This window comes from Erythrolamprus reginae, chromosome 1, assembly GCF_031021105.1.
Source record: "Erythrolamprus reginae isolate rEryReg1 chromosome 1, rEryReg1.hap1, whole genome shotgun sequence".
Classification (NCBI taxonomy): Eukaryota; Metazoa; Chordata; class Lepidosauria; order Squamata; family Dipsadidae; genus Erythrolamprus; species Erythrolamprus reginae.
The window spans coordinates 47,482,889-47,509,873 of NC_091950.1; the positions used below are offsets into that span (position 1 = coordinate 47,482,889).

General features: G+C 43.1%; 1 protein-coding gene across 2 annotated transcripts in view; it reads right to left on the minus strand.

Annotated features, from left to right (window-relative positions):
* The window catches only part of KIF26A (kinesin family member 26A), a 195,177-nt gene extending 171,155 nt beyond the window's left edge, over positions 1 to 24,022 (minus strand). For both annotated transcript variants that reach the window (XM_070751483.1, XM_070751476.1), the window contains exons 1-2: positions 23,928 to 24,022; positions 23,508 to 23,777 (exon numbers count right to left, since the gene is read on the minus strand). In XM_070751483.1, coding sequence (XP_070607584.1) covers positions 23,508 to 23,777; positions 23,928 to 23,945 — 288 coding nt within the window. In that variant the 5' untranslated portion in view covers positions 23,946 to 24,022. The remainder of the gene's footprint in view (positions 1 to 23,507; positions 23,778 to 23,927) is intronic.
* Positions 24,023 to 26,985: the final 2,963 nt, after the last annotated feature.

Sequence of the window (26,985 nt, forward strand, 5' to 3'; positions counted from 1 at the left end):
CATGCAATGAGCTCATTAGCAGAGGTCCTCCACCGACTGTTCCTCTAGAACAGAGCCTCAGTGGTGCAGTGGTTAGAGTGCAGTACTGCAAGCTACTTCTGCTGATCACCAGCTGCCAGCAGTTTGGCAGATTGAATCTCAGTAATGTTCTGCCAGCCTGTTTCAACCGCCCATAATTACAGGGTAATTAGTCCAGGAAGACACACACCACACGATAAAAGGAAAACCCAAAAGTTTTTATAAACAGAAAAACAGAAACAGCTCCCTTTTTAAATGTCAAAGGGATTTTCTGGTACACACAAGGCACAGGTTAAATGCAATCCAATTGCTCACCCAATAACTGGGAAATTGAGTCCACTTCTAAAGTCCAGAGAGTCCACACACAATCTTGAACAGCACAAAAACCACGATCTTGACGAAACAATGAATCAGATAAACTGCCATGAGGCTAAAACACCAAACTGCACTTTTATCTGTAGCAATAATTACAACAGCCCCACCCAACCACAGGTGGCCTCATTTTCTCTTGTAATAATCCTTCAGTTGTTGTCTCCTATGCATCACTCTATGCATGCATGGATGTGTCATTAATTCTTGTTCAGAATCCAAGAATGATACAGATGATTTATCTCCTCCTGGGCTGTCTGCCAAACTCCCCTCTTCCCTGTCACTCAGGCTTCCTTGGTCAGAGGAGGCTTCGTCAGCAGATTCCATTGGGAGCAAAACAGGCCTGCGGCATGTGGATATTTCCCCCACATCCACCTGCACACTCCTTGGGGCAGGAGCTGGGCCAGAGCTAACCACAACAAGTAGGCTCAAGGTTGACTCAGCCTTTCATCCCTCCAAGGTCCGTAAAACGAGGATCCAGATTATTGGAGGCAATATGCTTAGACTGTGAGTGCTTAGATCTGGCCTGCAGGACTATCTGGAAACAACAAAGGCCCTGCCTGCAGTGTCTCTGCCAGCGAAAACAGAGTTTGGGAGGGCTGACGCAGAGCTTGGGAACCTATTGGCAGAGCACTCAGCCACCACAGGTGCCCCCAACATGAGTGATATTGAGCTGGTCATACCCCCCACCCACCCCCAGGTCAAACACAACCCTGATGTAGCCCTCAATGAAATAGTTTGACATCCCTGCTCTAAAGAAAGATAGCATACATAGAAAGGCAGTAAATGGTCTCCTAACACTTTTTAATGGGATACCCTGCTCAAAGTGTCTTTTCTGACACCTACTTTAAAGTCTATCTAGTAAGAGCAAAGATCTTTCCACCTGGTTTCTATGTTTGACACAGCTGTTTTACATGGTGATTTATTGTGGTCTGTGTTATCTGTTATTTGAGATGATGTACAGTTTTCTTTGGTTGTTTTAGTACTGCTTCAGTGACATGTACCCAGAGGCAATCATAGGAAGGATTTTAAAAAGGCTTTGTGACCAAAACCACACTTTTAAAAACCAGTACAACAAAGGAGGGGGAGGGAAAGTTAAAATTTCTACCATTCAAATATGGCCATCATCTTGACTTTTTAACATATACAGACCCCATTGTTGTCTCTGTTTGCCCTCCTATTGATTTTCTTATCTTTAAACTGTATTTCATTTTAAATTTAACAAAGAAAGATACATCCTGCTGGTTCAGATCAGAAGTTTAATTCTATATACCCTGTCCCCCCCCCCCCAAAAAATAAGACATCCCCTGATAATAAGCCCAATTGGACTTTTGAGGGCATGGCAATTTATTTCCGGGTTCAAAAAAATACAAGACAAGGACTTATTTTGGGGAAAACACAGTACATAGAATTAACTTCTGATCTGAAATTCATTTCAGCATTTCATTTGAATGCTGAAATGCTTCCCCTTCAGCATTCAGAAGTAGGATGTTGAAGTTAATCCAGCATCCTACTTCTCCCCACAAATATTGGTTTTTTAAGAAACGCTAGAGGCAGAACACTTAGCAGCAGCATGCTTATCCCCTGAAACTGGTATTTATTTTGGGGGGTGGAAGACTGCTAAAAACAGTACCTTCCTAGAACTGGTCTATCATTCTTAGTAGCCCAATAAACCCTTTCCCTCCATAAAATGTATCTAAACATACAGCACTAGTAGAACCACATGACACTGAAAGAAAAGCAATGCATGGACAAGCCCAGGAATGAAGGAGAAATTATTATCCTCCTCGGATCTTTTCTGTGGCAAGGGGGAGCCAAGCCCGTGTGGAGAATCATCTGAAGTCACACAGGGTGAGTATTCCCTCCTGCAGCTGTGCTATTAACATGTCTGAGAAGCCTGAATCGCCATAGCTGAACACTTGGCAGGAACAATAAAGCCGCTACCGGCGCGTATTTCAACAGGTTCAAAGTAACCTCAGATGTCAGGAGCAGATGCTCTTGCACGCTCCCCCCTCCCTCTCCATCCCTCAGGACTTTTGAACTGGTTTGTGTCTTTCTTTCCCTTCCCTCTAATAAGCCAGGGTGCTGGAGAAATTAGTTGGGAAAAGGAAAAGAACAGTGGTAATTACGCTCAGCCGCCAGCCTGGGAGGCCTAGATAAATTTCAGTCTTCTTCTCTGTCCTCCGGTCTTGATCCCTGATGGTGGGTGGAGGTAGGCCCCAGGGGTCAGTGCTGCATAATGATACCACTTCACCTGTCTCTGGGAAAACATTTCCCCCATCCACCCACCCACCCAAACCTTCAGCATAAAGCTCAGTCATCCAAGACAGCTTCCGTAAGGAAAGCACCAATCCCATTTATGATGCTTCTCACAATACCAAATTCTCCTTAGGCTTCCCTACAATAGAAAGGCTAAAAACTGTGAAAAACGTCTTTTTGCTTGTTGGGTTGGTAAGTTTTAAGCTTCTGGGTATTTATATCTCTGAGGATCTCTCATGGACAATGAATGTTAACATGCTTGTGAAGAAGGCACAGAAGAGGCTTTACTTCCTGACAATGCTCAGGAAGATAAATTTATCTCAGCATCTACTGCTATCCTACTATCACAGCGCCATTGAGAGTGCCCTGATATATGGCATTCTTGCATAGTATGGGAGCAGCTCTGTAGCGGACAAAAAAAGCTCTATAGAGAATCATTAAAACTGTCCAGAATATCCTTGGGCTCCAGCTACCAGCCCTGGATGATATCTTCGCATCTCGCTGTTCTAGGAAGGTGCACAACATTCTCAGAGACTCTTCTCATCCTGCTTACAATCTTTTTGGACTGTTGCCTTCTGGCAGAAGATACAGAACAATTAAAACTCAGACCACACATTTTCTGAATTTTTTTTACCCCAGAGTTGTTTTTACACTTAACAATGAACTGATGGGTCACCATCAGTGAGCTGTTGGACAGTATTAGTTGGTCTATTCTGTGGATGTTTTGGTGGTTCAGGGTGGGGAATTTGTGGTGGGTGGAGCATGTTTTGGGGATTGTTATATGTGTTGGCCCTGGTCTTTAGGCGTTATGTGAATTTTGTTGTATGGGTATACAGTGATCCCTCTATTATCACGAGGGTTCCGTTCCAAGACCCCTCGCGATAATCGATTTTTCGCGATGTAGGGTTGCGGAAGTAAAAACACCATCTGCGCATGCGCGCCCTTTTTTTTCTATGGCCGCGCATGTGTAGATGGTGGAGTTTGCGTTCCCCGCCGCCCACGCAAAGGGGAAACCCCGATTCGGCTCCTCGCTGCTGCTGCGCTCCTCGCTGCTGGGCGGCCGAAGGAACCTTCCCTGGGTCTTCCCCCTCTTGCTGGCGGGCGAGTGAGCGGCGGGCATCAGCGAGGAGCCGGGGTTTCCCCTTTGCGTGGGCGGCCGGGAAGACCCAGGTTGGGGGTTCGGGGGGTGCTGGGAAGCCCCCCAGGCCAGCTGCGACCTTTTAAAACAGCCGCGCCGCTTCCCAGCTGAGTCCTGAAGCCAAACGCGGAAGTGGTTTTTTTTTTAATTAATATTTTTTTAAAAATCGCGATATAGCGTTTCGCGAAGATCGAGATCGCGAAACTCGAGGGATCACTGTACTGTGTATATACATGCAATGACAATAGTAAAGTATTTATTTATCTTTTGGATATTAAAAAAAAGCATTCATTCACACCAGGCCAAGCTCTGCAGAAACAATTTTAATTTTGACCTGCTAGGACTTGCTTAATTTATGTATAGTTGTATGGACTGTATGCATATGTTTACTTCTCTTCTGCCATGTTCCTATCATATGCTAGATAAGTAATAATTTGATTAATTCTTGCAGGTAAGTGCTTACCTTGTTCCATGTTGTTTCTGAACAACATCAAGAACAGTAATGTTGTTGTTTGCCAATAAAATCTTGCTCCAGAAATTCGGTTTCTACTCTTCCTCTATCCTCCATCATCCATCCTCAAGTACTGTTCCATTAAGTAACTGTGGTTCAGCATCTTGTGGGAACCCAGCCAATATCACAGCATGTTGGATAAACAGTTGTATGATTTACACGTTAGGGCACAGTATTGTATGAGCACAGGAACCATTCTTTGTTAACCCAGTTTAGAATTTCAAATGTGCATCAGTTCAAATTGGTCACCCTAATGGTCTATCTAATTCAGTGTTGCCTGCACCGAGTCATTGCAGCAACACAAGATTTTCCAGTTGTACCTACAAATGCCAAAGATTAAATCTGGGACTTCCTGAATGCAAAACGCATGTGGAAGATGCCTGGGTATAATCCCATTCCAATTATTCATGGCAGCTGGCAGGAGGTAAAAATCACAATGCCAAGTTTCACTATGCCTTAAGGAAATAAGCACTACAACCTGCAGTCTGGGCTTGGGCATCAAAAAAAAAAATCTCCTGGATGGGGTCTATGGTTAACATATGTGAAATTTTATTCATGAATGCCTGCATATCTCTGTATAAATATTCTAACTACTGTATATGCAGAGGATGGTGTGTGTGGTAGAATTGGGCCAGTCTTCCCCTTACATTTTTCCATTTACACTTCTAAAAATTGTTCAGTAGCTAAATTACTTAAAAGTCATCCTATTAATATTTAATTAAATTTTCTTTCCTTATCTATTTTTAAAACACTTTAATGCGGCCCTATCCTCTTTTAAAATTACATCCCCCTCAATCAGGAGTAAAATTCAAATTCCCCCCCCCTACTGGGCATGGCTTGGTGGGTGTGTAGGGGAAGGACACTATAAAATCGCCATTCCCATCCCATTCTTGAGCCAACCAGAAGTGATATTTGCCAGTTCTCATAACTATTAAAAATTTCCACTATCAGTTCTCCAGAACCTGCTGAGTTTCACCCCTGCACCCAATATATTACATTCAAAGGACAACATGGATTTCAATCTTTAAAAGTGTGTGCCTGCGATGTAGAGAAGTATGTTTTTTCAGTCTGAGAGCCAGTTACACAAACTCTTATTTGTATAGTTTCAATTCTTATCATGCCAGAGTAGAAGAATTAAGAAGGCAGATGACAAAAGATTTGTGAATGTTTAATTATGTATCAAAGAACTGGAGGTTTCACAAAGACTTGCGTGAAACATCTCTTTGGCAGAATGATTTCAAGCCAAGCAAATCATCGTTCTATTTTCATACCATTCTAAATCTGAATACAGAATCATTATTTTTGACTCTAGGAAGACAATTTCCTTCATTCATCAGCAATGAGTAAAGCTGCTGGCATTCACCCTTTCTTTCATCCACACACCTTACATCCAAACAAGACCAGGTAGAAAGACCCTGATGAAGCTGTGATGAAACAGCTAATTATAATAGCAAAGGGCTTAAAGACTTCTGAAAACATAGACTAAAATAACCTCACTATGTTTTCCAGAGAGCTAGAGCAGGGCTCAAAGGACCATCCTGGTCTGGGTTTTTTTTATGCTGACAAATTTTCTCAAGTTAGTATCAGAGGTTATTTCTAATTCTTCTTTCCTTCTTGACAGCCTGCCAATCAGCCTTCCCTCCCACATCTTTGAAACCAACTGAAGAAGAAGAGAAAATCCAATCTCTCACATACATGGAAGCTGTGGCCCATATGTAGATTCTATGGCATTCCTTGAGTAATAGTAGGGCAAAATGGTAGTCTCAGTCTTTCACACACACCCTTATTTATTTATAAATTTATATTTATTTTATGTTTTTTAGAACCTACACATGGATACTAATATTATATAATGATTCAGAGTAAGTATAAAAAGAGAAGTGCCCTTCCTCCCACCAGGCATCAGATCAAACAACTTCTGAGCTCAACTCCCATCCTAGCCCAATGCTTGGGAGAAGAGCCTGGTCCTCACAGCTCTCCAGAAGGTTGAAAGACTCTTGAAAGCTCAGTGGGAGATTGTTCAAAAGGGCCACGTTGGCCATTGTGAAGATATACCTTCAAGTTCCGATCCTATTGCACATTTAAGAGAGGAACCTGGAGAGCACCCACTCTAATTAATCTGGTAGGATGGACAGATGCCTTCAGGGAGAGGCAACCACAGAAATATTATTATGGAGGATCTTCAACCTTATTGCATTTACTTCAAAGGGCCAATTCAGCTCACACAATAGTGGTATTCCCCAGTGAAGAGCTGCTTAGAACATAAGAACATAAGAAGAGCCATGCTGAATCAGGCCGAAGCCCTAGGCCAGAATTCTGTGTCACACAGTGGCCCACCAATTGTCCATGGGGATCGTGAGCAGAAAGAGAAGGCAAAACCCTCCCTTTCCCCTGATCCCCAACAAATGGTACTCAAGGGAATCCTGCCTGCCTCAACCAATATAGAGGTGGCACGTGGACATCCATTTCAATAACCACTGATACACTTGGCATCCATGAATCTGTCTAATCCTGCCTTGAAGCAATCCAGGCTGACAGCTATCACAAGCTCTTCTGGAAGTGAATTCCATAAAACAATGACCCTCTGGATGAAGAAATATTTCTTTATTTGTCCTCACTTTCTTACCTATAAGCTTTAGGGAGTGCCCCCTCGTCCTAATATTGTGCGATAGAGAAAATAATTTTTCTCTATTGACCTTTTCTATCCCATGCAAGATTTTATACACTTTGATCAAGTCACCCCTTAAACTCTGTCCTTCAAGGCTGAAGAGATCAAGACGTTGCAACCTGGTATCATAAGGGAGGTGCTCCATTTCCTTTATCATTCTTGTTGCCCTTTTTTGCACCTTTTCCAGTTCCATTATATCCTTATATGCTTGTCTTCAGCCATTAGTATATGCTTGTCTCTGAGACTGGCATGGGTGCATGGGCATCAGTGCAATATTAAGCTTTTGAGCATGCGCCACAAGTGAAATCTGGTGCAAGGATGCTTGCATGCGAGAGGTTTTGATCTCTTTGCTTCCACGCATGCACAGAGGCAAAACCCCACACCAAAAATAGGCAAAACCTTGTGCACGCAAGCGTTCTCACATAAGATTTCACTTGCAGCACAGAAACCAAATGTCACACACAGCTATGCACACATCCTCGATTTTATTACCATCTATAGAGTGGCCCGCACCAGCAGCAGTCCATCACTGGTGTTCACTCAGGTGAACCAGGGGATAGCTGACATTGCATCTTCCCCTGCATTCTGGACCAGCTGCAACTTTCAGACAGTTTTTAAGATGACCCGAATAGGCTGCTCATCAATAATCCAAACAGGAGGGGACTGAAGTATGAGTGATGTGAAAAAGGTTTCCCAGTCTGAAATGGGCACAATTAGCACACCCAATGGATATGTGCAAAGTTCCCACTCTGGCTACAGCTGCTGTCTGCTCTTCCAGCAGGAGCTGCAGGTTCAGGCACCAAATTGCACATCATCTGCACATATCAGGGGGATTTACTCAGTGGCCAAATCTACCTACCTTCCCTACTGGTCCAGAAGCCACCATCACACATGCTTTTTCACCCTCTACGCATGCACAGAAGGTTTTGCACATGCTCAGTGTGTAAAAAATGGTGACATCCAGGTGGGTGGGTAAACAGAACCTCGCACTGCCACTACCAGTTCTCCAAACTATGGGTAGCTGTTGGTACCAGTACACCTGTACTGGGCCAAACCAGTAGCATTTCACCCCTGAAGTTACCCCATCCATCACCCCACAGGCTAGCCTTACCCATTATGATGGCCCTATGATGTCACCAGACATACCTCCCAGCCCCCAGGGCTGAATAAAACAAAAACAGCATCAGAAATTACCCACTTTTGCTCTGTGGGTTAACTTGAGCAGACATCCTGCAGCAGCTACGATTTGGGACTTTTTTCAACAAACTTGCAGATAATTGCTGTAATTTTAAGCACACTGACGAGAAAGCAAATCCCACTGATCTCAGTTGGACTTGGAACTGAGGAAGAACGGCTAGAACTATTCTGCCAAGTTACATAAGAAGCGCTTACTTCCTGCCTCTGTGCAAAATCAACTCATTGACCCATACAGAATATTCCGAGGTTAATACTTTCCACTCTAACATCCACACAATGACCATTTTCCAATACAAAAGAAAAGACTACACACTTGGAGCCCAGCCCAGATTTCTGCATGCTAAAACTGCTTTTAGGAGCAAAGGAAACAATCCTAGAAATCTTGATGCTTCTTGGCATTATGGCACATTTATAAAACTAGAACGGAGCAAGTTCACTTCGCAGGCGATTGTGAAATCGTGGAAAACATATGCATTTAATAACTGATTTCTTTCCATTCTTCATTTCCATCCACTATCACTCTGCTATATTTTACCTTCCCTACTATGTTTTCTTTCATATGAAAGGAAGGTAGCGATCCATTCGTTTCATTAAATCACATTTTTGTCAATACAAAGGGCAAGTGCAAGGAAATAAAAGCTACAACCAGCCCTGTCCAGAGCAAGGATAGAAACATAGAAACATAGAAGACTGACGGCAGAAAAAGACCTCATGGTCCATGTAGTCTGCCCTTATACTATTTCCTGTATTTTATCTTACAATGGATATATGTTTATCCCAGGCATGTTTAAATTCAGTTACTGTGGATTTACCAACCACGTCTGCTGGAAGTTTGTTCAAAGGATCTACTACTCTTTCAGTAAAATAATATTTTCTCACGTGGCTTTTGATCTTTCCCCCAACTAACTTCAGATTGTGTCAAGGATCAAGTTTAAGTAGGATTTATGTGTTCCTTGCAAATCATTATATTCCGCAAGTAAACAATGGAAAATTAACTTTTCCATTCACTACTAAACGAACAATCAGAAGTCTAACAATTCTGCAGTTGATTTTTTTTTTCATTTCACATTAAGGGAACAAAAAAGGACTGATCTAAACAAACCAGCAAAAAAAGACATCGTCTTCCCACACCATATCCCCACTATTATCAGGCTTTGCATAAAATTTTGAAATATGACAACTTGATCTGTACCACCCAACATCATTTTACCAAAGCCACTCCTCAAAGCAATTTATATTTAGAATCTATGGGAATTTAAGTTGTTCATAAAGGAACTCTTAAAGGACAATGGAAGAGTGACTTCCTCTGCAGGACCTCCTTTGCTCTCCCCTCTTACTATTGCAAGTTGCCAGAGAAGCATTGTTTGGAAAACAATACCTTATTTCCAACCTGATTTTAAAAATTATTATTATTTAGACAAAAAAACTCCAAAATTTCTCATATGTTTTATAAATGGCTTGTAAATAATTGGCTACAAACTTTCATTCTCTTTCTTCCTAGTATAAAGACAATCCGATTAATACCTGGTCCATGCCCCAATGTGTACACAGCTCTGGAACGGTGCACCATATCCCCACTATTATCAGGCTTTGCATAAAATTTTGAAATATGACAACTTGATCTGTACCACCCAACATCATTTTACCAAAGCCACTCCTCAAAGCAATTTATATTTAGAATCTATGGGAATTTAAGTTGTTCATAAAGGAACTCTTAAAGGGCAAGTGCAAGGAGATCGATCGGTATCAGGACCACAACAAGGAACAACTTATTGTTTTAAAATCCCCAAGTGATGCTTTTGCAGTTACTGCAGAATAAAATAAGTAATAGTTAATATTTCTATATACTGTATTAAGCAGAGATGGGCAATTTCTAGGTTTGGGTGGTGATTTTGTTGCTGACAGCACAGTACCATCTGAGATGGCGAGACTAACCACATTGTAGCCTATATAGACGCTCCTGCAATAGCAATTGCACTTAGACTTATACAGTGATCCTTCGAGTTTCGCGATCTCAATCTTCGCGAAACGCTATATCGCGATTTTTCCACCTGATGACGTCACTCTCTTCCTTCCTTTCTCATCTTTCTTTCTCTCTCTCTTTCTCTATCTTGCTTCTTCCTCTCTCTCACACTCTCTTCCTTCCTCTCTCATCTCTTTCTTTCCTTCTCTCTCTTTCTCTATCTCTCCCCCTCTTGCTGGCGGGCGGCGGGCGGTGGGCGGGCGAGCAGGGGCATCAGCGAGGAGCCGGGGTTTCCCCTTTGCGTGGGCGGCCGGGAAGACCCAGGGAAGGTTCCTTCGGCCGCCCAGCAGCTGATCTGCTCGGTAGCGCAGCAGTAGCGAGGAGCCGAATCGGGATTTCCCCTTTGCGTGGGCGGCGGGGAACGCAAACTCCACCATCTACGCATGCGCGGCCATACAAAAAAAAGGGCGTGCATGCGCAGATGGTGTTTTTACTTCCGCAACCCTACATCGTGAAAAATCGATTATCGCGAGGGGTCTTGGAACGGAACCCTCGCGATAATAGAGGGATCACTGTATACTGCTCCACAGTGCTTTCCAGCCCTCTCTAAGTGGTTTACAGAGTCTGCATATTGCCCTTAACAATCTGGGTCCTCATTTTACCGACCTTGGAAGGATTGCAGGCTGAGCCAATCTTGAGCCAATCAGGATTGAAGGAATCGAACGTGAGCAGAGTTACCCTGTAATACTGCATTCTAACCACTGCACAGGAGTGGGTGAAGATTGTCAAGCCTCTAGGACAGTGTTTCCCAACCTTGGCAACTTGAAGATATTTGGACTTCAACTCCCAGAATTCCCCAGCCGCCCCGAGTTTTCGGAGAGGGGCGGCATATGAATCCAATACATCTAATCTAAATCTAAATGCTGGCTGGGGAATTCTGGGAGTTGAAGTCCATAAATCTTTAAGTTGCCAAGGTTGGGAAACACTGCTCTAGGATGCATCTCTGAGGAACGGGATGCTGAGCAAGGCTGGCCTCTAATCTAATCCAAACAGGGGGCCCTCTTGTGTTTCTGGAAATATTTTGGGGATATTGAGAAGTAAGCCCACTTACTTTGTTTGTTTGTTTTATTATTTATTTATCAAACATGTACAAGATGTTTAACAAATAAATATAAATAAATGGGGACAGTAGGACAAAAGCAATAGGTACACTTTCTTTTTTACTAGTATTAGTCTTCATCTTTTTACTTTCTTATTTTTGTATCATCCATCATTATAATTATACCTAACCCTTAGAAGAAAACAGGCAGGGTGGATATGTCTAATTTTCCCATCCTCAAAAAAATTCTCACATGAGATTCCTCAGAAATCGGTACAAATGGGACCACACAAAAAGACCAGTGGAGAAAACTCCCTCCTAAATAAGAACCATTGGCTTACAAACTCTTCATTGTTGTCTTTACTTTCTTTGTTTATAGAAAAGACCTACAATGTGGAAATAAAAGCTACAACCAGCCCTGTCCAGAGCAAGGATAGAAACATAGAAACATAGAAGACTGACGGCAGAAAAAGACCTCATGGTCCATGTAGTCTGCCCTTATACTATTTCCTGTATTTTATCTTACAATGGATATATGTTTATCCCAGGCATGTTTAAATTCAGTTACTGTGGATTTACCAACCACGTCTGCTGGAAGTTTGTTCAAAGGATCTACTACTCTTTCAGTAAAATAATATTTTCTCACGTGGCTTTTGATCTTTCCCCCAACTAACTTCAGATTGTGTCAAGGATCAAGTTTAAGTAGGATTTATGTGTTCCTTGCAAATCATTATATTCCGCAAGTAAACAATGGAAAATTAACTTTTCCATTCACTACTAAACGAACAATCAGAAGTCTAACAATTCTGCAGTTGATTTTTTTTTTCATTTCACATTAAGGGAACAAAAAAGGACTGATCTAAACAAACCAGCAAAAAAAGACATCGTCTTCCCACACCATATCCCCACTATTATCAGGCTTTGCATAAAATTTTGAAATATGACAACTTGATCTGTACCACCCAACATCATTTTACCAAAGCCACTCCTCAAAGCAATTTATATTTAGAATCTATGGGAATTTAAGTTGTTCATAAAGGAACTCTTAAAGGACAATGGAAGAGTGACTTCCTCTGCAGGACCTCCTTTGCTCTCCCCTCTTACTATTGCAAGTTGCCAGAGAAGCATTGTTTGGAAAACAATACCTTATTTCCAACCTGATTTTAAAAATTATTATTATTTAGACAAAAAAACTCCAAAATTTCTCATATGTTTTATAAATGGCTTGTAAATAATTGGCTACAAACTTTCATTCTCTTTCTTCCTAGTATAAAGACAATCCGATTAATACCTGGTCCATGCCCCAATGTGTACACAGCTCTGGAACGGTGCATATTTACAAAATGCAATGCCAATGACTGTAACACGAGTCTACTTTGTCCAATCAGATGCCTTCCAAAAGCCTTAGGAAAGCTCCAAGTCCCAAGATAGTACAATTGATGACTTAACAAATCTGAAGAGCGCTAGGTTGGAGAAGGACAACCTACTGTAAGTCAAACTCAGAAAGCACTGAGGATTTTAATGGCAGATAACATCTGTAACACATCACCCTTGATGTCAAAATGGCAATACAGTGGAACCCCGACATAAGAGCTGCTCGACTTAAGAGCTACTCGAGATAAGAGCTGGGAGAGGAGAGACATTTTTTTATTTTTTTTTATTTATTACTTGGATTTGTATGCCGCCCCTCTCCGCGATACGAGCCGAGAAGAGCCGGGCTGGCTTACTTTCCTTCCTTCCCGCGCTGATGCAGAGCCACTCGAACAAAGCGTCGCGCCCCTCTGATGCTTTCGGCGGCTTCTGAAGCGACGCTGGGCTCTTTTGCCACCAAAAGCGTCAGGGGGGCGTGACGCTTTGTTCGAGTGGCTCTGCATCAGCGCGGGAAGGAAGGAAAGTAAGCCAGCCCGGCTCATCTCGGCTCGTATCCCGGCACTTGGTGAGTGGAGAGGCGGTCGCCTCCCCTGCCGCCCCACTCTGGGGGTCCTTGGCTTCTGCTGGGGGTGGGGGGATCCGAACGCTGTTTTGAATTTCACATTCCGAGTGGCCCAAACGCCAAAGGCGAACTTCCGCACCTCAGGAGTTAGCTCGCAAACGGCGCTGCTGTTTTAAAACATCGCTGCCGGCCTGGGGGGTGAGAGGGAAAGGGGGGAGAGGGGGGAGAGAAAGAGAGAGGGAGAGAGAGAAAGAGAGAGGGAAAGGGGGGGAGAGGGGGGAGAGAAAGAGAGAGGGATAGAAAGAGAGAGAGAGTGAGAGATGCTCAGTGAGCCTTTCTTTGAAGTTGCCTTTCTTTCTTTCTTTCTTTCTTTCTCTCTCTCTTTCTTTTTCTCTCTTGCTCTCTTGCTCTTTCATTCTTTTTTCTTTCTCTTTCTTTCTTTCTTTCTTTCTCTTTCTTTCTTTCTCTTTCTTTCTTTCTTTCTCTTGCTTTCTCTCCTTCCTTCCCTCCTTCCATTTCTTTCATTCTCCCTCTCTATTTTTATTTCTCTTTCATTTTTTCTTTCTCTCTTGCTTGCTTTCTTTCTTGCTCTTTTTCTTTCTCTCTTTTACCTTCCCTTCCTCTATTTCTTGCTTTCCTTTTCCTTCCTCCCTTCTTTCCTCCCTCTACAGGATTGGGTGGCAGTGAAGTTACTCTCCCCTTTCATAAGTTTCCTTGCTTCCTTCCTCTGTTCCTGTCCCTTCACCCTTTCTTTCTTCCTTTCTTTCTTTCTTCCTTCCTTTCTTTCCTTCCTTTCCTCCCTCCATTTCTTGCTTTCCTTTTCCTTCCTCCCTTCTTTCCTCCCTCTACAGGATTGGGTGGCAGTGAAATTGAATAAATAACTACAGTTTAATGAATAAAAATAAAAGTTTGCCATGTTGATTGTTTTGGGTAAAAAGAGGAAGGGAAGGAAAGCTCTCAGCTTATCATCTTATTAATAAGTAAAGTTACATTTATTCTTGCAATGTCTTTTTGCATAATTTAGACTAACTTTGTGAGTTTTTTGAGGGCTGGAACCAATTAAAATTATTTACATTAATTCCTATGGGGAAAAGTCGTTCGAGATAAGAGCTGCTCGACTTAAGAGCGCAGGTCCGGAACGAATTAAACTCGTATCTCGAGGTACCACTGTACATGCATTATATCATTTCCACAAGGTGTACTTTACAACTTGCACTGCTGCAACTGGTGCAAATATATCTACATGCTCTGAGTCTTCGAAGAGGGGCAGCATACAAATCTAATTTATTATTATTATTATTATTATTATTATTATTATTATTATTATTATTATTTTGGTCCAGTCTGGTGGACATCCATAAAACTCCTGTCAGTGGCTAGCAGGCTTCAGGGAAGCACTTTAAAAGTAGCTTCTCTACAACCTGCGGGCAATCTGTATTAGCTTTAATTAACATAAAATAAAGGTACTGAACTGTTCCTATGACTCACCTCTTCATTTATGTATGAATCTAACACTGGCAACGAAGGTGGGTCTAACAAGAAAGATTTGATAACTGATAATAATGGTATGTATGTTCAGATACACTGGTCTATTGCTACACAAATCAGCAAAAATCTAACTCTCTGAAAAAAATTTGATTGAAGCATGTGCAGAAATTGATTTCGTTAAGAAAAAACAAAAGGTATTTGGCATTGTGTATATCATATGCAATATTATTAACATTAATTTGGGATTGGTTAATTGGAGAGCACAAGAGATGTTTTGGTTATCTAAAGAGGAATTGTCCTGCAAATCTTACACTGCATATGCACATTTCGTACAGCAGAGCTAGCCTAGAGATGTGACCTTGGACCAAGGACACAACTTCCTTCAGTTTCGTCACATAAATGTTTTCAGCTGAACAAGCAGAGTTCCAGAAAACTTTTTTTCACCAATTAAATATATACCACAAAAAGTTGTAATTTGGCAGACATTTGTTTACACAATCCACGTTCCATTGAAAGGTTCGGTCATTTCTCCTACTGTGTTCAACATCTACATGAAACCATTAGTATACTCAGTGATATAACTTTATCCCAGGCCTAGCGGGAGAGGAGAGAGAAATCATGACCCAGCATCTGGAGACTATGCGGCTTTTGATAGGAAAAAGTAGGTTCAGGCTCAATCCAAACAAAGTCATTGTTGATTCAGAGGTTAACTGATGCCAGGACTATGACATCTGCAGCTCTTGAGAGCATTCTGCTCCGTCAGAAAGAGCAGTATTACAATCTGGGACGCCTCCAAAACTCTCAGTTCCTTCCCAAAGAGCAGGTGGAGACTATGGCCAGAAGGGCTCTTGCAGAGCTTCATCTGGTATAACTAGCTGCAGCTTTATCTGGGACAGGATGCACTGTCACTCGTGTCCATGTCATCTCTCAATTAGATTAATTCATTCTAGACAGGATTGCCCTTGAAGACCATTTGGAAAATTCAGCTAGCCCAGAACTCAGCAGCATGGGTCCTTAGCGATCAACAATAGTACTAATGTTTACATCCCTAGTGCATGAACTGCACTGGTTACCAGTAGGTTCCCAAATGCAATTCAAGGTGCTTCCTATAAAGCCCTTTAAGTCTCAGGGCTTTCCTCAGCAGTATGTAGCCATTCTTTAGGGCCGCGATGATGGCACATGGAGCCATATCTGCAGGCACGTGAACAGTTGCCCTAGCTCAGCTCCAGTGCAGATGAGTACGCTGTCCAGCTGATTTTTGGCTGGCCCAGCCCACGCTGCCCCTACCCTCCCACTAGTCACCAGGCAGCATATTTTGGATGCCAGGTAAGTACAGGGCTTGTGCAGAGGCTCTGGGAGGATGTTTTCGGCCTCCAGAGGGACTCCAGGGAGAGGGGAAGCCATTTTCACCTTTCCCAGGCTCTAAAAGAGCCTCTGGAGCCTGGGGAAGGCAAAAAAACAGGCCTACCGGAAGTCCAGAAATGGGGCATTTCCAGCCTCCATAGGCTTCAAGGAGGCCTGGTAAACCCAAAACAGGGTGTGAGGAGGTCGTGCACCCATACGTGGGGGAGCGCAGGGGGGTTTGTGTGCACATGTGGAGGTGTAGCATGTGGGGGCATTGAATTATGGATGTGGACATACACACACATGTTTTTGGCACCTGAGGAAAAAAAGATTCTCCATCCCTGCTCTAGGGATTGCTACTCAAGGGTCTCCATCTGTCAGAAGATACAATGTGAGGGAGCCCAATGGCAAATGTTCTACATAATAATTCCCTCCTCTGGAACAGTTTGCCTCCTGAAGCACAGATGGCCCCCAGACCATGGCCTTCCAGGAGGACATGAAGATATGGCTTTTCCAGAGTCCCTTTGGGGGATTAACTAAAGACAATGGTGGCATATCCCATAAATTTAATCTTTAACCTTTAATATTAATTTATTCAATCCATGAACTGGAACTGCTATTTCAATTAATTCTTAATCTGATTTAGTATTATGTTTTTATTAGCTCTGTAAGCCACCTAGAGCAATGGTGCCGAACCTCTTTTCTTCGGGTACTGAAATAGTGTGAACACATACTATCACTCATGCGTGCACGCCCACACTCATAATTCAAAGACCCTCACTCACCCCACACCTCTACACAGGCATGCAGAAGCCCCCCACACACTCCCCCATTTCCTGACTTCCAGTGGGCCCACTAGGCCCATTTTTTGCAGTCCTCAGGCGCCAAAGGCTTTCTTGGAGCTTGGTGAGGGCAAAAATGCCCTCCGGAGGCCAAAACACTCTCCCAGAGCCTCATCATGAGCAAAATATTAGCTGGTGGGCACACACATGTGCACTGGTGCTGAGCTAGGGCAACGGCTCACGAGCCGGCAGATACAGTTCCTTGCGCCACCTCTGGCTCACGTGCCATAGGTTTGCCATCACAGACCTAGAGTCTGGTTGGTTTCAGGCAACAGGAAAAAAAATTCACAAAGTAATAAGTTAAGTTAAGTTAAGTTTAAGTTTTATTAGATTTGTATGCCGCCCCTCTCCGAAAACTCGGGGCGGCTCACAACAACAGAAATACAATATACAAAGTACAAATCCAATATAAGTTAAAAGCAATTTAAAACCCATAAATATTTTTAAAAAAAGATCATTACTACACAATCACACCATTCTCATATATTACAGTCAGAAAAAGGTGGTGCTGGGGGGAAAAGATAGTTATTCCTCCCATGCCTGGCGACATAGATAGGTCTTCAACATCTTGCGGAAGGCGGGAAGAGTAGGGGCAATTCGAGTAGGAGTTGATTCCAGAGGGCCGGGGCCGCCACAGAGAAGGCTCTTCCCCTGGGTCCCGCCAAATGGCATTGTTTAAAAGACAGAAGACAATCTTACTTTGCACATAAAACTTCTAACAGTGAGGACAATTTAATGAGACTTTGTTGTAAGCAGAATTGGCACGGTCATCAGATTGATACGGTCATCATTCCATAAGAAGCAACACCTTTTCTGAGGAGGCAATGGAACATTGAAGGAGTTGGAACGATAGATATCTCATTATAGAGGAATTCCTGTCAAACATCTGGACTTTTAGTAAATATAAAAGAAATGGGATCGTTATCACTTTACACACCTATTATCTAGTTGCACCTTCCAGTTGGCTGCAGGTTTGACACTGCAGTAGTGAGAAAAGGGATAAATGTCAGTACCTTTAACAATGAGAAAGGGAATTCAGAAATTGATAGGTGATATCACTTCAGATTGTAGATGACAAACACCCTCTGGAATGATTCCATGATTACTTTCTAGGGCGGGTCATCAAATACAGTACCATATTGTTTTAATATAAATCCAATTAATAAATAAACAATAAATAAATTTGAAGTAAAACCTTTCTGCTATCTCATTCTACTACAATCTAAACCTGATTGAAAACTAGCAGTACGGCATGGAAAGAACTATAGCATCTTCCGATACAATTGAGGACCCGGATTGTGGGGGCAATATGCTGGCTCTGTTAAAAAGTGCTATTGCTAACATGTTGTAAGCCGCCCTGAGTCTAAGGAGAAGGGCGGCATAAAAATCAAATAAATAAATAAATAAAATAATTGAGACAACATTCAAAGGAATATTGACATGGGCACCCAGATCAACCACAATGACATTACCTGCCTGCACCTTACACAAATACACCTGGTATCAAGAAGCTATTTCAACTCCCAAAATCACAATATTATTTTATTTTATTTAGTAGAGTTTAAGTCGCTCAACTTCTTCCGGACTGTGGGTGGCATACAACAATTAAAAACAATACAAGAACAATTAATAATAATTAATTTATAATAATTTATTAGATCTGTATGCCGCCCCTCTCCACAGACCCTTAAGAATAAAATCATTCATTTCTTCTTTGGCTCGAGCTAGGTGGTATTGTTCAATGGCCCCAGGCCTGTCAGCATAGCCAAGTTTCAGGAGGGTGGGGAGGTATGGACCTCTGATTCCAGAGATCTGGCACCGACACAGCAAAGGTCCTCCCACAGGGTCCCACCAAATGATATTGTTGGGCCAACAAGACTTGGAGGAGGCCAACTCTGTGGGTCCTAATCAGCCGCTGGGAGAGACTAAGGATGAGGAGAACTGCATCTCCAAAACTGTATGATCTCAGCTTTTCTATTCTTGTGGTCTCCTAGATGAATTGTCACTGCAGCTAATTTTCACACTCGTATGTTTGGAGGAAGCAATACTGGCAAGTGAAAGAGACATATCAGTCTTCTCTGCATGACCTCCACTTTTTGGCAATCCCGTCAGCAGCATTGGAAGTGAAAGCAGCTTCCTTCCTGTGCCACGTTTATCCAGAGCATTTGCGTTGTGCCATTTTTCCAAGGACAACTCCACAGCTCTGTGAGGCCAGCGATGGTGAGAACTGTCACTGATCTAAATCCTGCTTCACTTGGCAAACTGAATCAGCATCTCTGCTGTTCTAATCTAATGCTTTCACACCTTCTCCCAACTTGCTCTTGGGGGAAAAACCATCTCGTTCTTTACAAAATTTACTTCCAATTAAATCTGCACCGAATCAAGTGGTCAATGCACTTCAATTCCGCATAGCCAGAAGCCTGAATGTCTTCGCATTTCTTTCCTACACTTAAATTGTTTTACTAGCAATCACTAGACAGTGATTCCCAACCTTTCTTGACCATGCCCCACTTAAACATCTCTAAAATCCGGATGCCTCCCCACCCCCGTGACATATAATTCTTACTATTCAAAAAGTGAACTCCTATTCACCCAGAGGAAGTCTAAAAGGCCATTAACTTGGTTTAAACAAGGTTCCAATTGCACCCATTAAAAATCAAATTGCCCCCCCAGGTGTGGGACCCAGTTGGGAACCACTGTACTAGACAGAAAAGTATGGGCATAGATACACAAATACCCACACAATTATTATCTGCTTTCTTAAATTTAGGTGTAGATTTGCTAGATTCAAATTATCAGCTAACTTTAGCCCCTAACTAAATGTAACATACTGAGAAAAGGAAATATTTATAGTTGAGTTGAATGGTTACTCCTAATTGTAACCTCTACATCTTAATTAATCCAGTTTTTCAATTTCCAATGCCACTAATATATTTTAATACAGTCACTAATATATTGTAATACAGCCAAAATATACACTAATATATTTTAATACAGCACTGAGCTGAGGTGGCACAGTGGATAGAGTGCAGCACTGCAGGCTTCTTCAGCTAACTGCTAGCTGTAGTTCAGCAGTTCAAATCTCACCACCAACTCAAGGTTGACTCAGCCTTCCATCCTTCCGAGGTGGGTAAAATGAGGACCCAAATTGTTGGGGGTAATATGCTGAGTCTATAAACCTCATAGAGAAGGCTGTAAAAGCACTATGAAGTGGAATATAAGTCTAAATGCTACAGTCTAAATGCTATTGCTAAAAGCCAGACAGTGAGAGATTTGGCAAATATGACCAAATTTGACTTTCAAGCCCTGAATCATAAATGGCAAATACCTCCCAAAGTTCTCCTCAGTAGTCATTTCTATGTGGCTGAATTAACACACAAGAGTAAAATAAGCTAAAATAGGAGTTTGTGGTTTAAGCATTATCTCAAAATTTCATGTGAATCGGTTCAATCTGATTAAATCGCAATATCATATTCTTGGATGACGTGAGCTATGTGAATGAAGAGATTCTATCACATTGATCTAAGTCAAGATTTTTCAAACTTGGCAACTTTAAAACTTATAACTTCAGCTCCCAGAATTTTTACTCCCATCAGTTTGTACATCCCCGATCCAGGTTTAGGGTTAAGTGTGTTGCTCAATCCAGCCAATAATTAAATATTGTTTAGTAATTCTTAGGGTCAACTAATCACTAAATCTGGGGAGTAAGTACATAGGGCAAAATCTGTCCCCCCACCCCCCATCTCTAACATATCCCCAGACTCAAATCTTTATTAAGGTTAAGTCGTGGGAGAACAGTAAATAGATATGCTAAATCAAACATCAATTCACTGAAGTTTTTAACAGCAACTTTTTGTTCCTTGGGTTGCAGGCCTATCAGAAATTACTGAATTCCCTTAACCAGGGGTGTCAAACTGGCTGCCCAGAGGCTGGATGTATCACCCATAAGCCACACCCACCCCAGCCCCACACAAGCACAATATATCATGATATGTCATGTGACACAATCAAGTTTAACACCCATGCCTTAGATAGAACATGAATTTTGCAGAAATTTTTGAAATGATCATCTGAGTTGTATGTGGGTCTAGAACAGTAGTTCTCAACCTGGGGGTCGGGATCCCTTTGGAGGTTGAACGAGGGTCGTTTTAGACCATGGGAAAAGACAAATAAAGCTTCTATTCTGGCACCTTAGAACATATTTTTACAATCCAAACAATCAGGTGTTTATAGTGGGGGTGTCCCTCTGACCTTCCTGCCAATCAGGTTAAATCTCTGTTGATGCTAGACTTATGGTTGGGGGTCACCACAACAGGGACGGACTATCTATAGGACCACCTGTTGCCACATACCTCCCAGAGACCATTAAGAGCACACAAAGTTGGCCTCCTCCAGGTCCTGTCAACTAAGCAATGCCCCAGCTCTATGGAACCAACTAACCACCCACCCACCCTGATGTCTTTATTCTCCCACCCTACTGGCCTTCCATAAGGCCATGAAGACCTGGCTTTGCTGACAGACCTGGGGGCCATGAATTGTACATCTTTCATGCCCAAACTGTATGAATGGTGTGTATGCATGCGATTATGACTGGGTTTTTTTAATAAAAAATGGGTTTTGATTATGGGGTTTTAGTTTTAGATATTATATTAGACTTCTTCTATTACTTTGTATCTTTTTGTATCAGTATTATATTGTTTTGTACGACGCCCTGAGTCCTTTGGGATTGGGTGGCATAGAAGTCAAATGAATGAATGAATGAATGAATGAATGAATGAATGAATGAATGAATGAATGAATGAATGAATGAATAAGCAAGTAAATAAGTAAATAAATAAGTAAATAACTAAATAAATAACTAAATAAATAAGCAAGTAAATAAGCAAGTAAATAAGCAAGTAAATAAATAAATAAGTACATACATACATACATACATACATACATACATACATACATACATACATAAATTTTAAAAATGAGGAACTGTATTAAGGGGTCTCAGTATTAGAAAGGTTGAGAACCACTGGTCTAGGTGCTGATGGGTTAGGACTCAAAGGTCCCCAAACTTAGCAGCTTTAAGACTTGTGGACTTCAACTCCCAGAATTCTCCAGCCAGCTATACCAAGTTTGAAAACCTCTGGGTTAGGTGCTGGACTAACCAATGGGCTATGAATTCTAGTCCTTCCTTAGGCCTGGGAGTTGGTTATGTGACTTCGACCTCATAGGGTTGTTGTTGTGGGGAAGAACAGGGGGGAAGAACTTTTTGTATGTCACCTTGGTAGAAATAACAGCAAGATGCAAATCAAATAAGTAAAGGCTTGATGAATAGGTACAAAAAAGTAGTACTGTATACATTACATCAAAGGCAAAATTGATATGCAGTCTTTTCAAATACTGATATTTTCCTACTTACGGTAACAGAAATAAGTTGCCGTCTAAGGATTAGCATTTACAGCCTGCAGACGCGATGTGCATCAACTGCAGTGCACAGATGACATACCTACAGTTGGACAAAGCCTCCCCAGAGCCTGGGAGCACAGATTCCATTGTCAGCTCCCAGCAATGCGTAACTAACACTGCATCAAGGACAAGGCTACATTCATGGCTATTCCTAGCATGGTTATATGATGCAGCCAGTTCCCCAACTGTACCAAAAGTCTAAAAAAGGAACAACGACAATATTCAGAGTTACAGACAGCAAAAGCACAAAACTGCCCTGTCAATCTTCTGTAGCATACCAAATGATTAGCTTCCTGTTCAGAGAGAAAGGCCGTTTCTAGAGGTCGAACATAACTTTCAAGACGAAGTAATATGAGACTCTTGCAAACCCCTGCAAAGAATTATCCACTATGAAATACAGTAATAGACATCAGCTCTGACCTACTGTAGCCATGTCTGCAGATATTCACAGGGGCCAGATACTACTTGGGGCAAGTGGGTGAGACAACACTGTGAGCTGAGCACAAATGTACTCTGGAACAGAAGTATCCAACCTTGGCAACTTTTAAGACTTGTGGACTTCAACACCCAGAATTCTGAAGTCCACAACAAGTCTTAAACGCTGCCGTGGTTAGACAGCCCTACTCTGGAATGTAGGAACGCCAAGACATAAAAACAGAGCAGGGGTTCTTCAAATCCAGCACGTTCAACGAATTGCTACGCAGCGAGAAAGTCACAGAACGCGCATTTCCCTCAGATGCGCACGCTCACGCGTTTTTTCAGCTGGCAAAGCAAACTACTGTGCAATTCCCCAACCTCTTCTTGTGCTTGCCCGTGCAATCGGCAGCACAGTGCCCCAAGCGCAACGAAAGAGAGAGAGAGAGACCCCACGCAGAATATGCGCAAGAATGCACACAGTGGATGGACCAATTCCCAAAGGCTAAATGCTGTAGTATTTTCCTGGGAGAAGAGGGCTCTTGCTTTGTAGCCGGACCGAGGCTTCCAAAGCAAAGCACCTTTAAAAGGACAGAAGACTGGGGAGTGGCACAGGTAACATAAAGCCGCTCAGAGTTGCCCGGACATACACCCCCACTTTCCTCCCTGCAGCGCTCTGGGTGCCAAAAGTCAGGACGCGCGCTCGCATTGGCTTTGGAACGTTAAAAGCACCGGGAAACACGCGCGCGCGCGCGCCACTCCAGGGATCCACGGCCACCCCCACAGGCGAGGCGCAAACCTTACCGGCGGGGCCGGGGAGTTGTAGCCCGAGGCCAGCTTCGCCGCCTGCCTCTTGAGTTCGGCCAGCTTGGCTTGGCAGCTTCTGCACCATTCCCCTTTGGCGGTTCCTTCGAAGTGGCCCAGCTCGCCCGCCGTGGCGGCTCCGGCTCCCTCCGGAGCTGGGCGGCTGCCGCAACGGTCTTCGGCGACGGTCGGCTGGTGGGCGCTTCTCTTGCGCGGAGGGAAGTCGAGGGAGAGCGGCGGGATTTCACGCCGAGAGCCGCCTTCGGTTACCTGCAAAGGGAGACAGAACGTAGCAGGAGCCAAGGTTAGGCGCTTTGGGACCATGAAGGGGTGGCGGGGGCGAGACAGAAAACTCCCCCGGCTGTGCAGCGCCCGGACAGTGAAGCCTCCGGGGAGCTCCAGCGTTTCCCCAGCACTCACCCCCAGCACAGGCGGCATGGCAGATCCCCAGCCTGGTTCTCCAGAAACGGGTCTACCGGACTCCAAGCCAAAGCAGATCCGGAGCTGGCAGTGAACTATAAGAGCGCCGGCCAAGGGAAGCCTCCCGGCTCTGATCCAGCCAGCGAGCCCATGGCGAAGCGAAAAGAAGCCCGCGGGACGCAGGAAACTTCCAGGCAAGGCGCCCCTTCGCTGTGTTTTGCAAAAAATCGTGGCGCAAAAGTCGGCCCGCTCCGCCTTCCAGCTGCTACATGATGCTGCCTCCCGCGTCGCGGAGCAGGAAAAGTGTTCAAATTGGCAAAGTTTTTTTTTTTTTAAGAGTAGAAAAGTCCCGGCCAGAGCCGACGGGGAGGAGGAGAAGAGAGGGAGGGGAGGAAAACTTGCTCGCCGTTCTCCGCCCACCCCCGGCGCGGAAAGGAGGCTGAGCGAGAGCACGTGGAAATGCGAGGAGGGGAGGAGAAGAGAAGGGAGGGGGAGCCCCTTTGGCAGCCGTGGCGTTTTCCCCCTCCGGGATTCTGAAACGCGAGGGGGTCTAGGCTGAAGTCTGCGCGGAGCTGGCTTGCTGAAGTTGCCTTTTGGGCTGTTTTTTTAAATCAGAGTGGGGGGCGAAGGAGAAAGGGGAGGGAATGTATAGGCGCCTTCTGAGTTAGGGCTGCTTTTTTAAAAAAAACAATTCTGGGAACCTTTTTGCATCATGTAAATTTTTATCACAGGATGACTCCTAGTCCCCGCTGACCGGAATCGGATTTATAGCTTTGCCTTAGATTGGAAACAAATCACTCTCTTCCTCCCAAATCCCAGCCTGCCTTTCTGATTCTCAAGTAATTATCCTAACCAAAGGTACTTATCACATGATTTGTTGGCCTTGTCATCACCTGAATCACTTTGTAATCCAATCTACTGAAGTGTATATTGGTTGTGAAGCACTGCCTTTGAATACCCATAATGACTTGAATGTCTCTTTCTCTCCTTCCCTCTCTCTCTGTCTCTCTCTTTCTCCCTCCCCCCTCTCTTTCTTGATTTGAGCTAGGTAAAGTGGATCTCTAGTTCAGAGACTTAATCTAGCCCATGAGTGTTACCAAAGTCCACCTTACAAAAAATTCAAGTGATAACTCCCATCTTTCTTCAAAGCCTGCGTTCATTAACTCCATGGCTTCTTTCTCTCCTCCCCACCCCTCTCTCTCTCTCCCTCCCCCCCTCTTTCTTGAATTGAGTTAGGTAAAGTGGATCTCTAGTTCAGACTTAATCTAGCCCATGAGTGTTACCAAAGTCCACCTTACAAAAGACTCAACTGATAACTCCCATCTTTTTTCAAAGCCCTGCCTTCAATAACTCCATGGCCTTCGAGAAGGGCCTTTAAAAATATTAAGAGATTTTTGCATTAGAAAATGAAACAGCATGGAGAAGAGGGGGGGGGATAGTAAATGAATAAGGAATCACAGAGCAACCTGGATGTTAAAGGTTCTTAATCACTCCATGATCCTAAGGTATGGAACCCGTTTGTCACCAATTACTATCACTTTTCTAAATCATTCAACTCCAGAAACAAACAAAATCCGGAAAATTGGCTCCGGATATTAAAGTGGGACAACTTCTGTTACCTAAAAACTGAAAGGAAATGTCAGTGAACAAAGAAGCTTCATTAATATTCAATCTGTTTATTAACTGCATCAGTCGCCAAAGCAGTCTTAGGCAGTCTACAAAGATAAAATAATTATTTAAAACAAGGTGTCCGAAACAAAAATGGCAAGAATTCCAAAGAAACAATTGAAGAGATGGGGTCCACCAGGCATCCAGATGACAGACCAGGTAACTGGGTGAATCTGGACTGAAACAAGTGCTATAGAAAAATGAAGAGTTCAACTTGAGTTTCTCTTTGTAGTGTGTTGATCCCTGGTTACTAGGTTGGAACAACTTTGAAAGTTGTGCAAGATGTAGATGTTTATTTCCTTCAACGCCAGCATTCAGAAGGCAGCTAGTGAAATTAATTGGCAGTGGATGTAAAAGAGACAGGAAAAAGTACTTTTTCACACTTGGTTCCTAAATGGAATTTGCTGCCAGAAAATGTGGTGATAACTACCAGCTTAGCTGATTTCAAGGGGGATTTAAAAGAAGGATTAGACAGATTCATAGAAGTCAGGCCTATCAACACCTATTATCCCAGGGAGAGCTAAAAGGAACGTCCACATTCCAAAGCCAAATAGGCTGGTAGGAAAACACTGATACTTCTTTTGTGGCCTCCTTAATATCATCTGGCTGATACTCTTAGTAATAGGATACTGGATTAAAGGGAGCCTTGTTCAAATGATGCTGGATTTCTATCCTTTCTCTATCAAGCCGTACCAGTGGCACAAAATTATAGTCTTTTGCTCCAGTTTAATTCATCCAGGATAACAACCCCACCCTGCTTGTTATGTATTACTCCAAATTGACAGGTGTCTTTACCAAACTCTACCTATTCTGCCCAGGGCAACTTGTTATATCTTCTTATTTGCACAGTAGTATTAAATGAGAACCTGTTTGGTGTAGATATTAGAGACACTAAGCTAGAATCTGGGAGACTGTAAAAACCACTTGGATGACCTTGGGCCAAGGATTCTCAGCCCTAGGAAGAGAGAGGCAACAGCAAACCACTTCTGAAAGCAAAGTCAAGAAACCTACATGGACCTCTCCAGGTGTTCACTAGGATGAAGAGGCATACACATAAAAGTGTTATATACTACACATACACAACATGCATTGGTGTTTAAGCAATATACAGTATGTTGGTGTTCAAGCAACATTTATGAATGGGAAGTGAGCATGCCCCCCCCCCTTATCAGAGGCTTGTAACTGGTTACAGTGGTCACTTCATGCATATTCTCTAGCACTGGATCCTACTTTAACCCCATCTAATCCCAAGCGATGCCCTACAAAAGGAAACATTTCACTCTTGGAATCCCAAGATAAAGAGCAAAATCTCATGAGACCTTTTAGGTTGATGGGGTGGACCTTAGTTTTTGGAGGGAACACAAATTATTTTAAGGGCATTTCTCTTGCA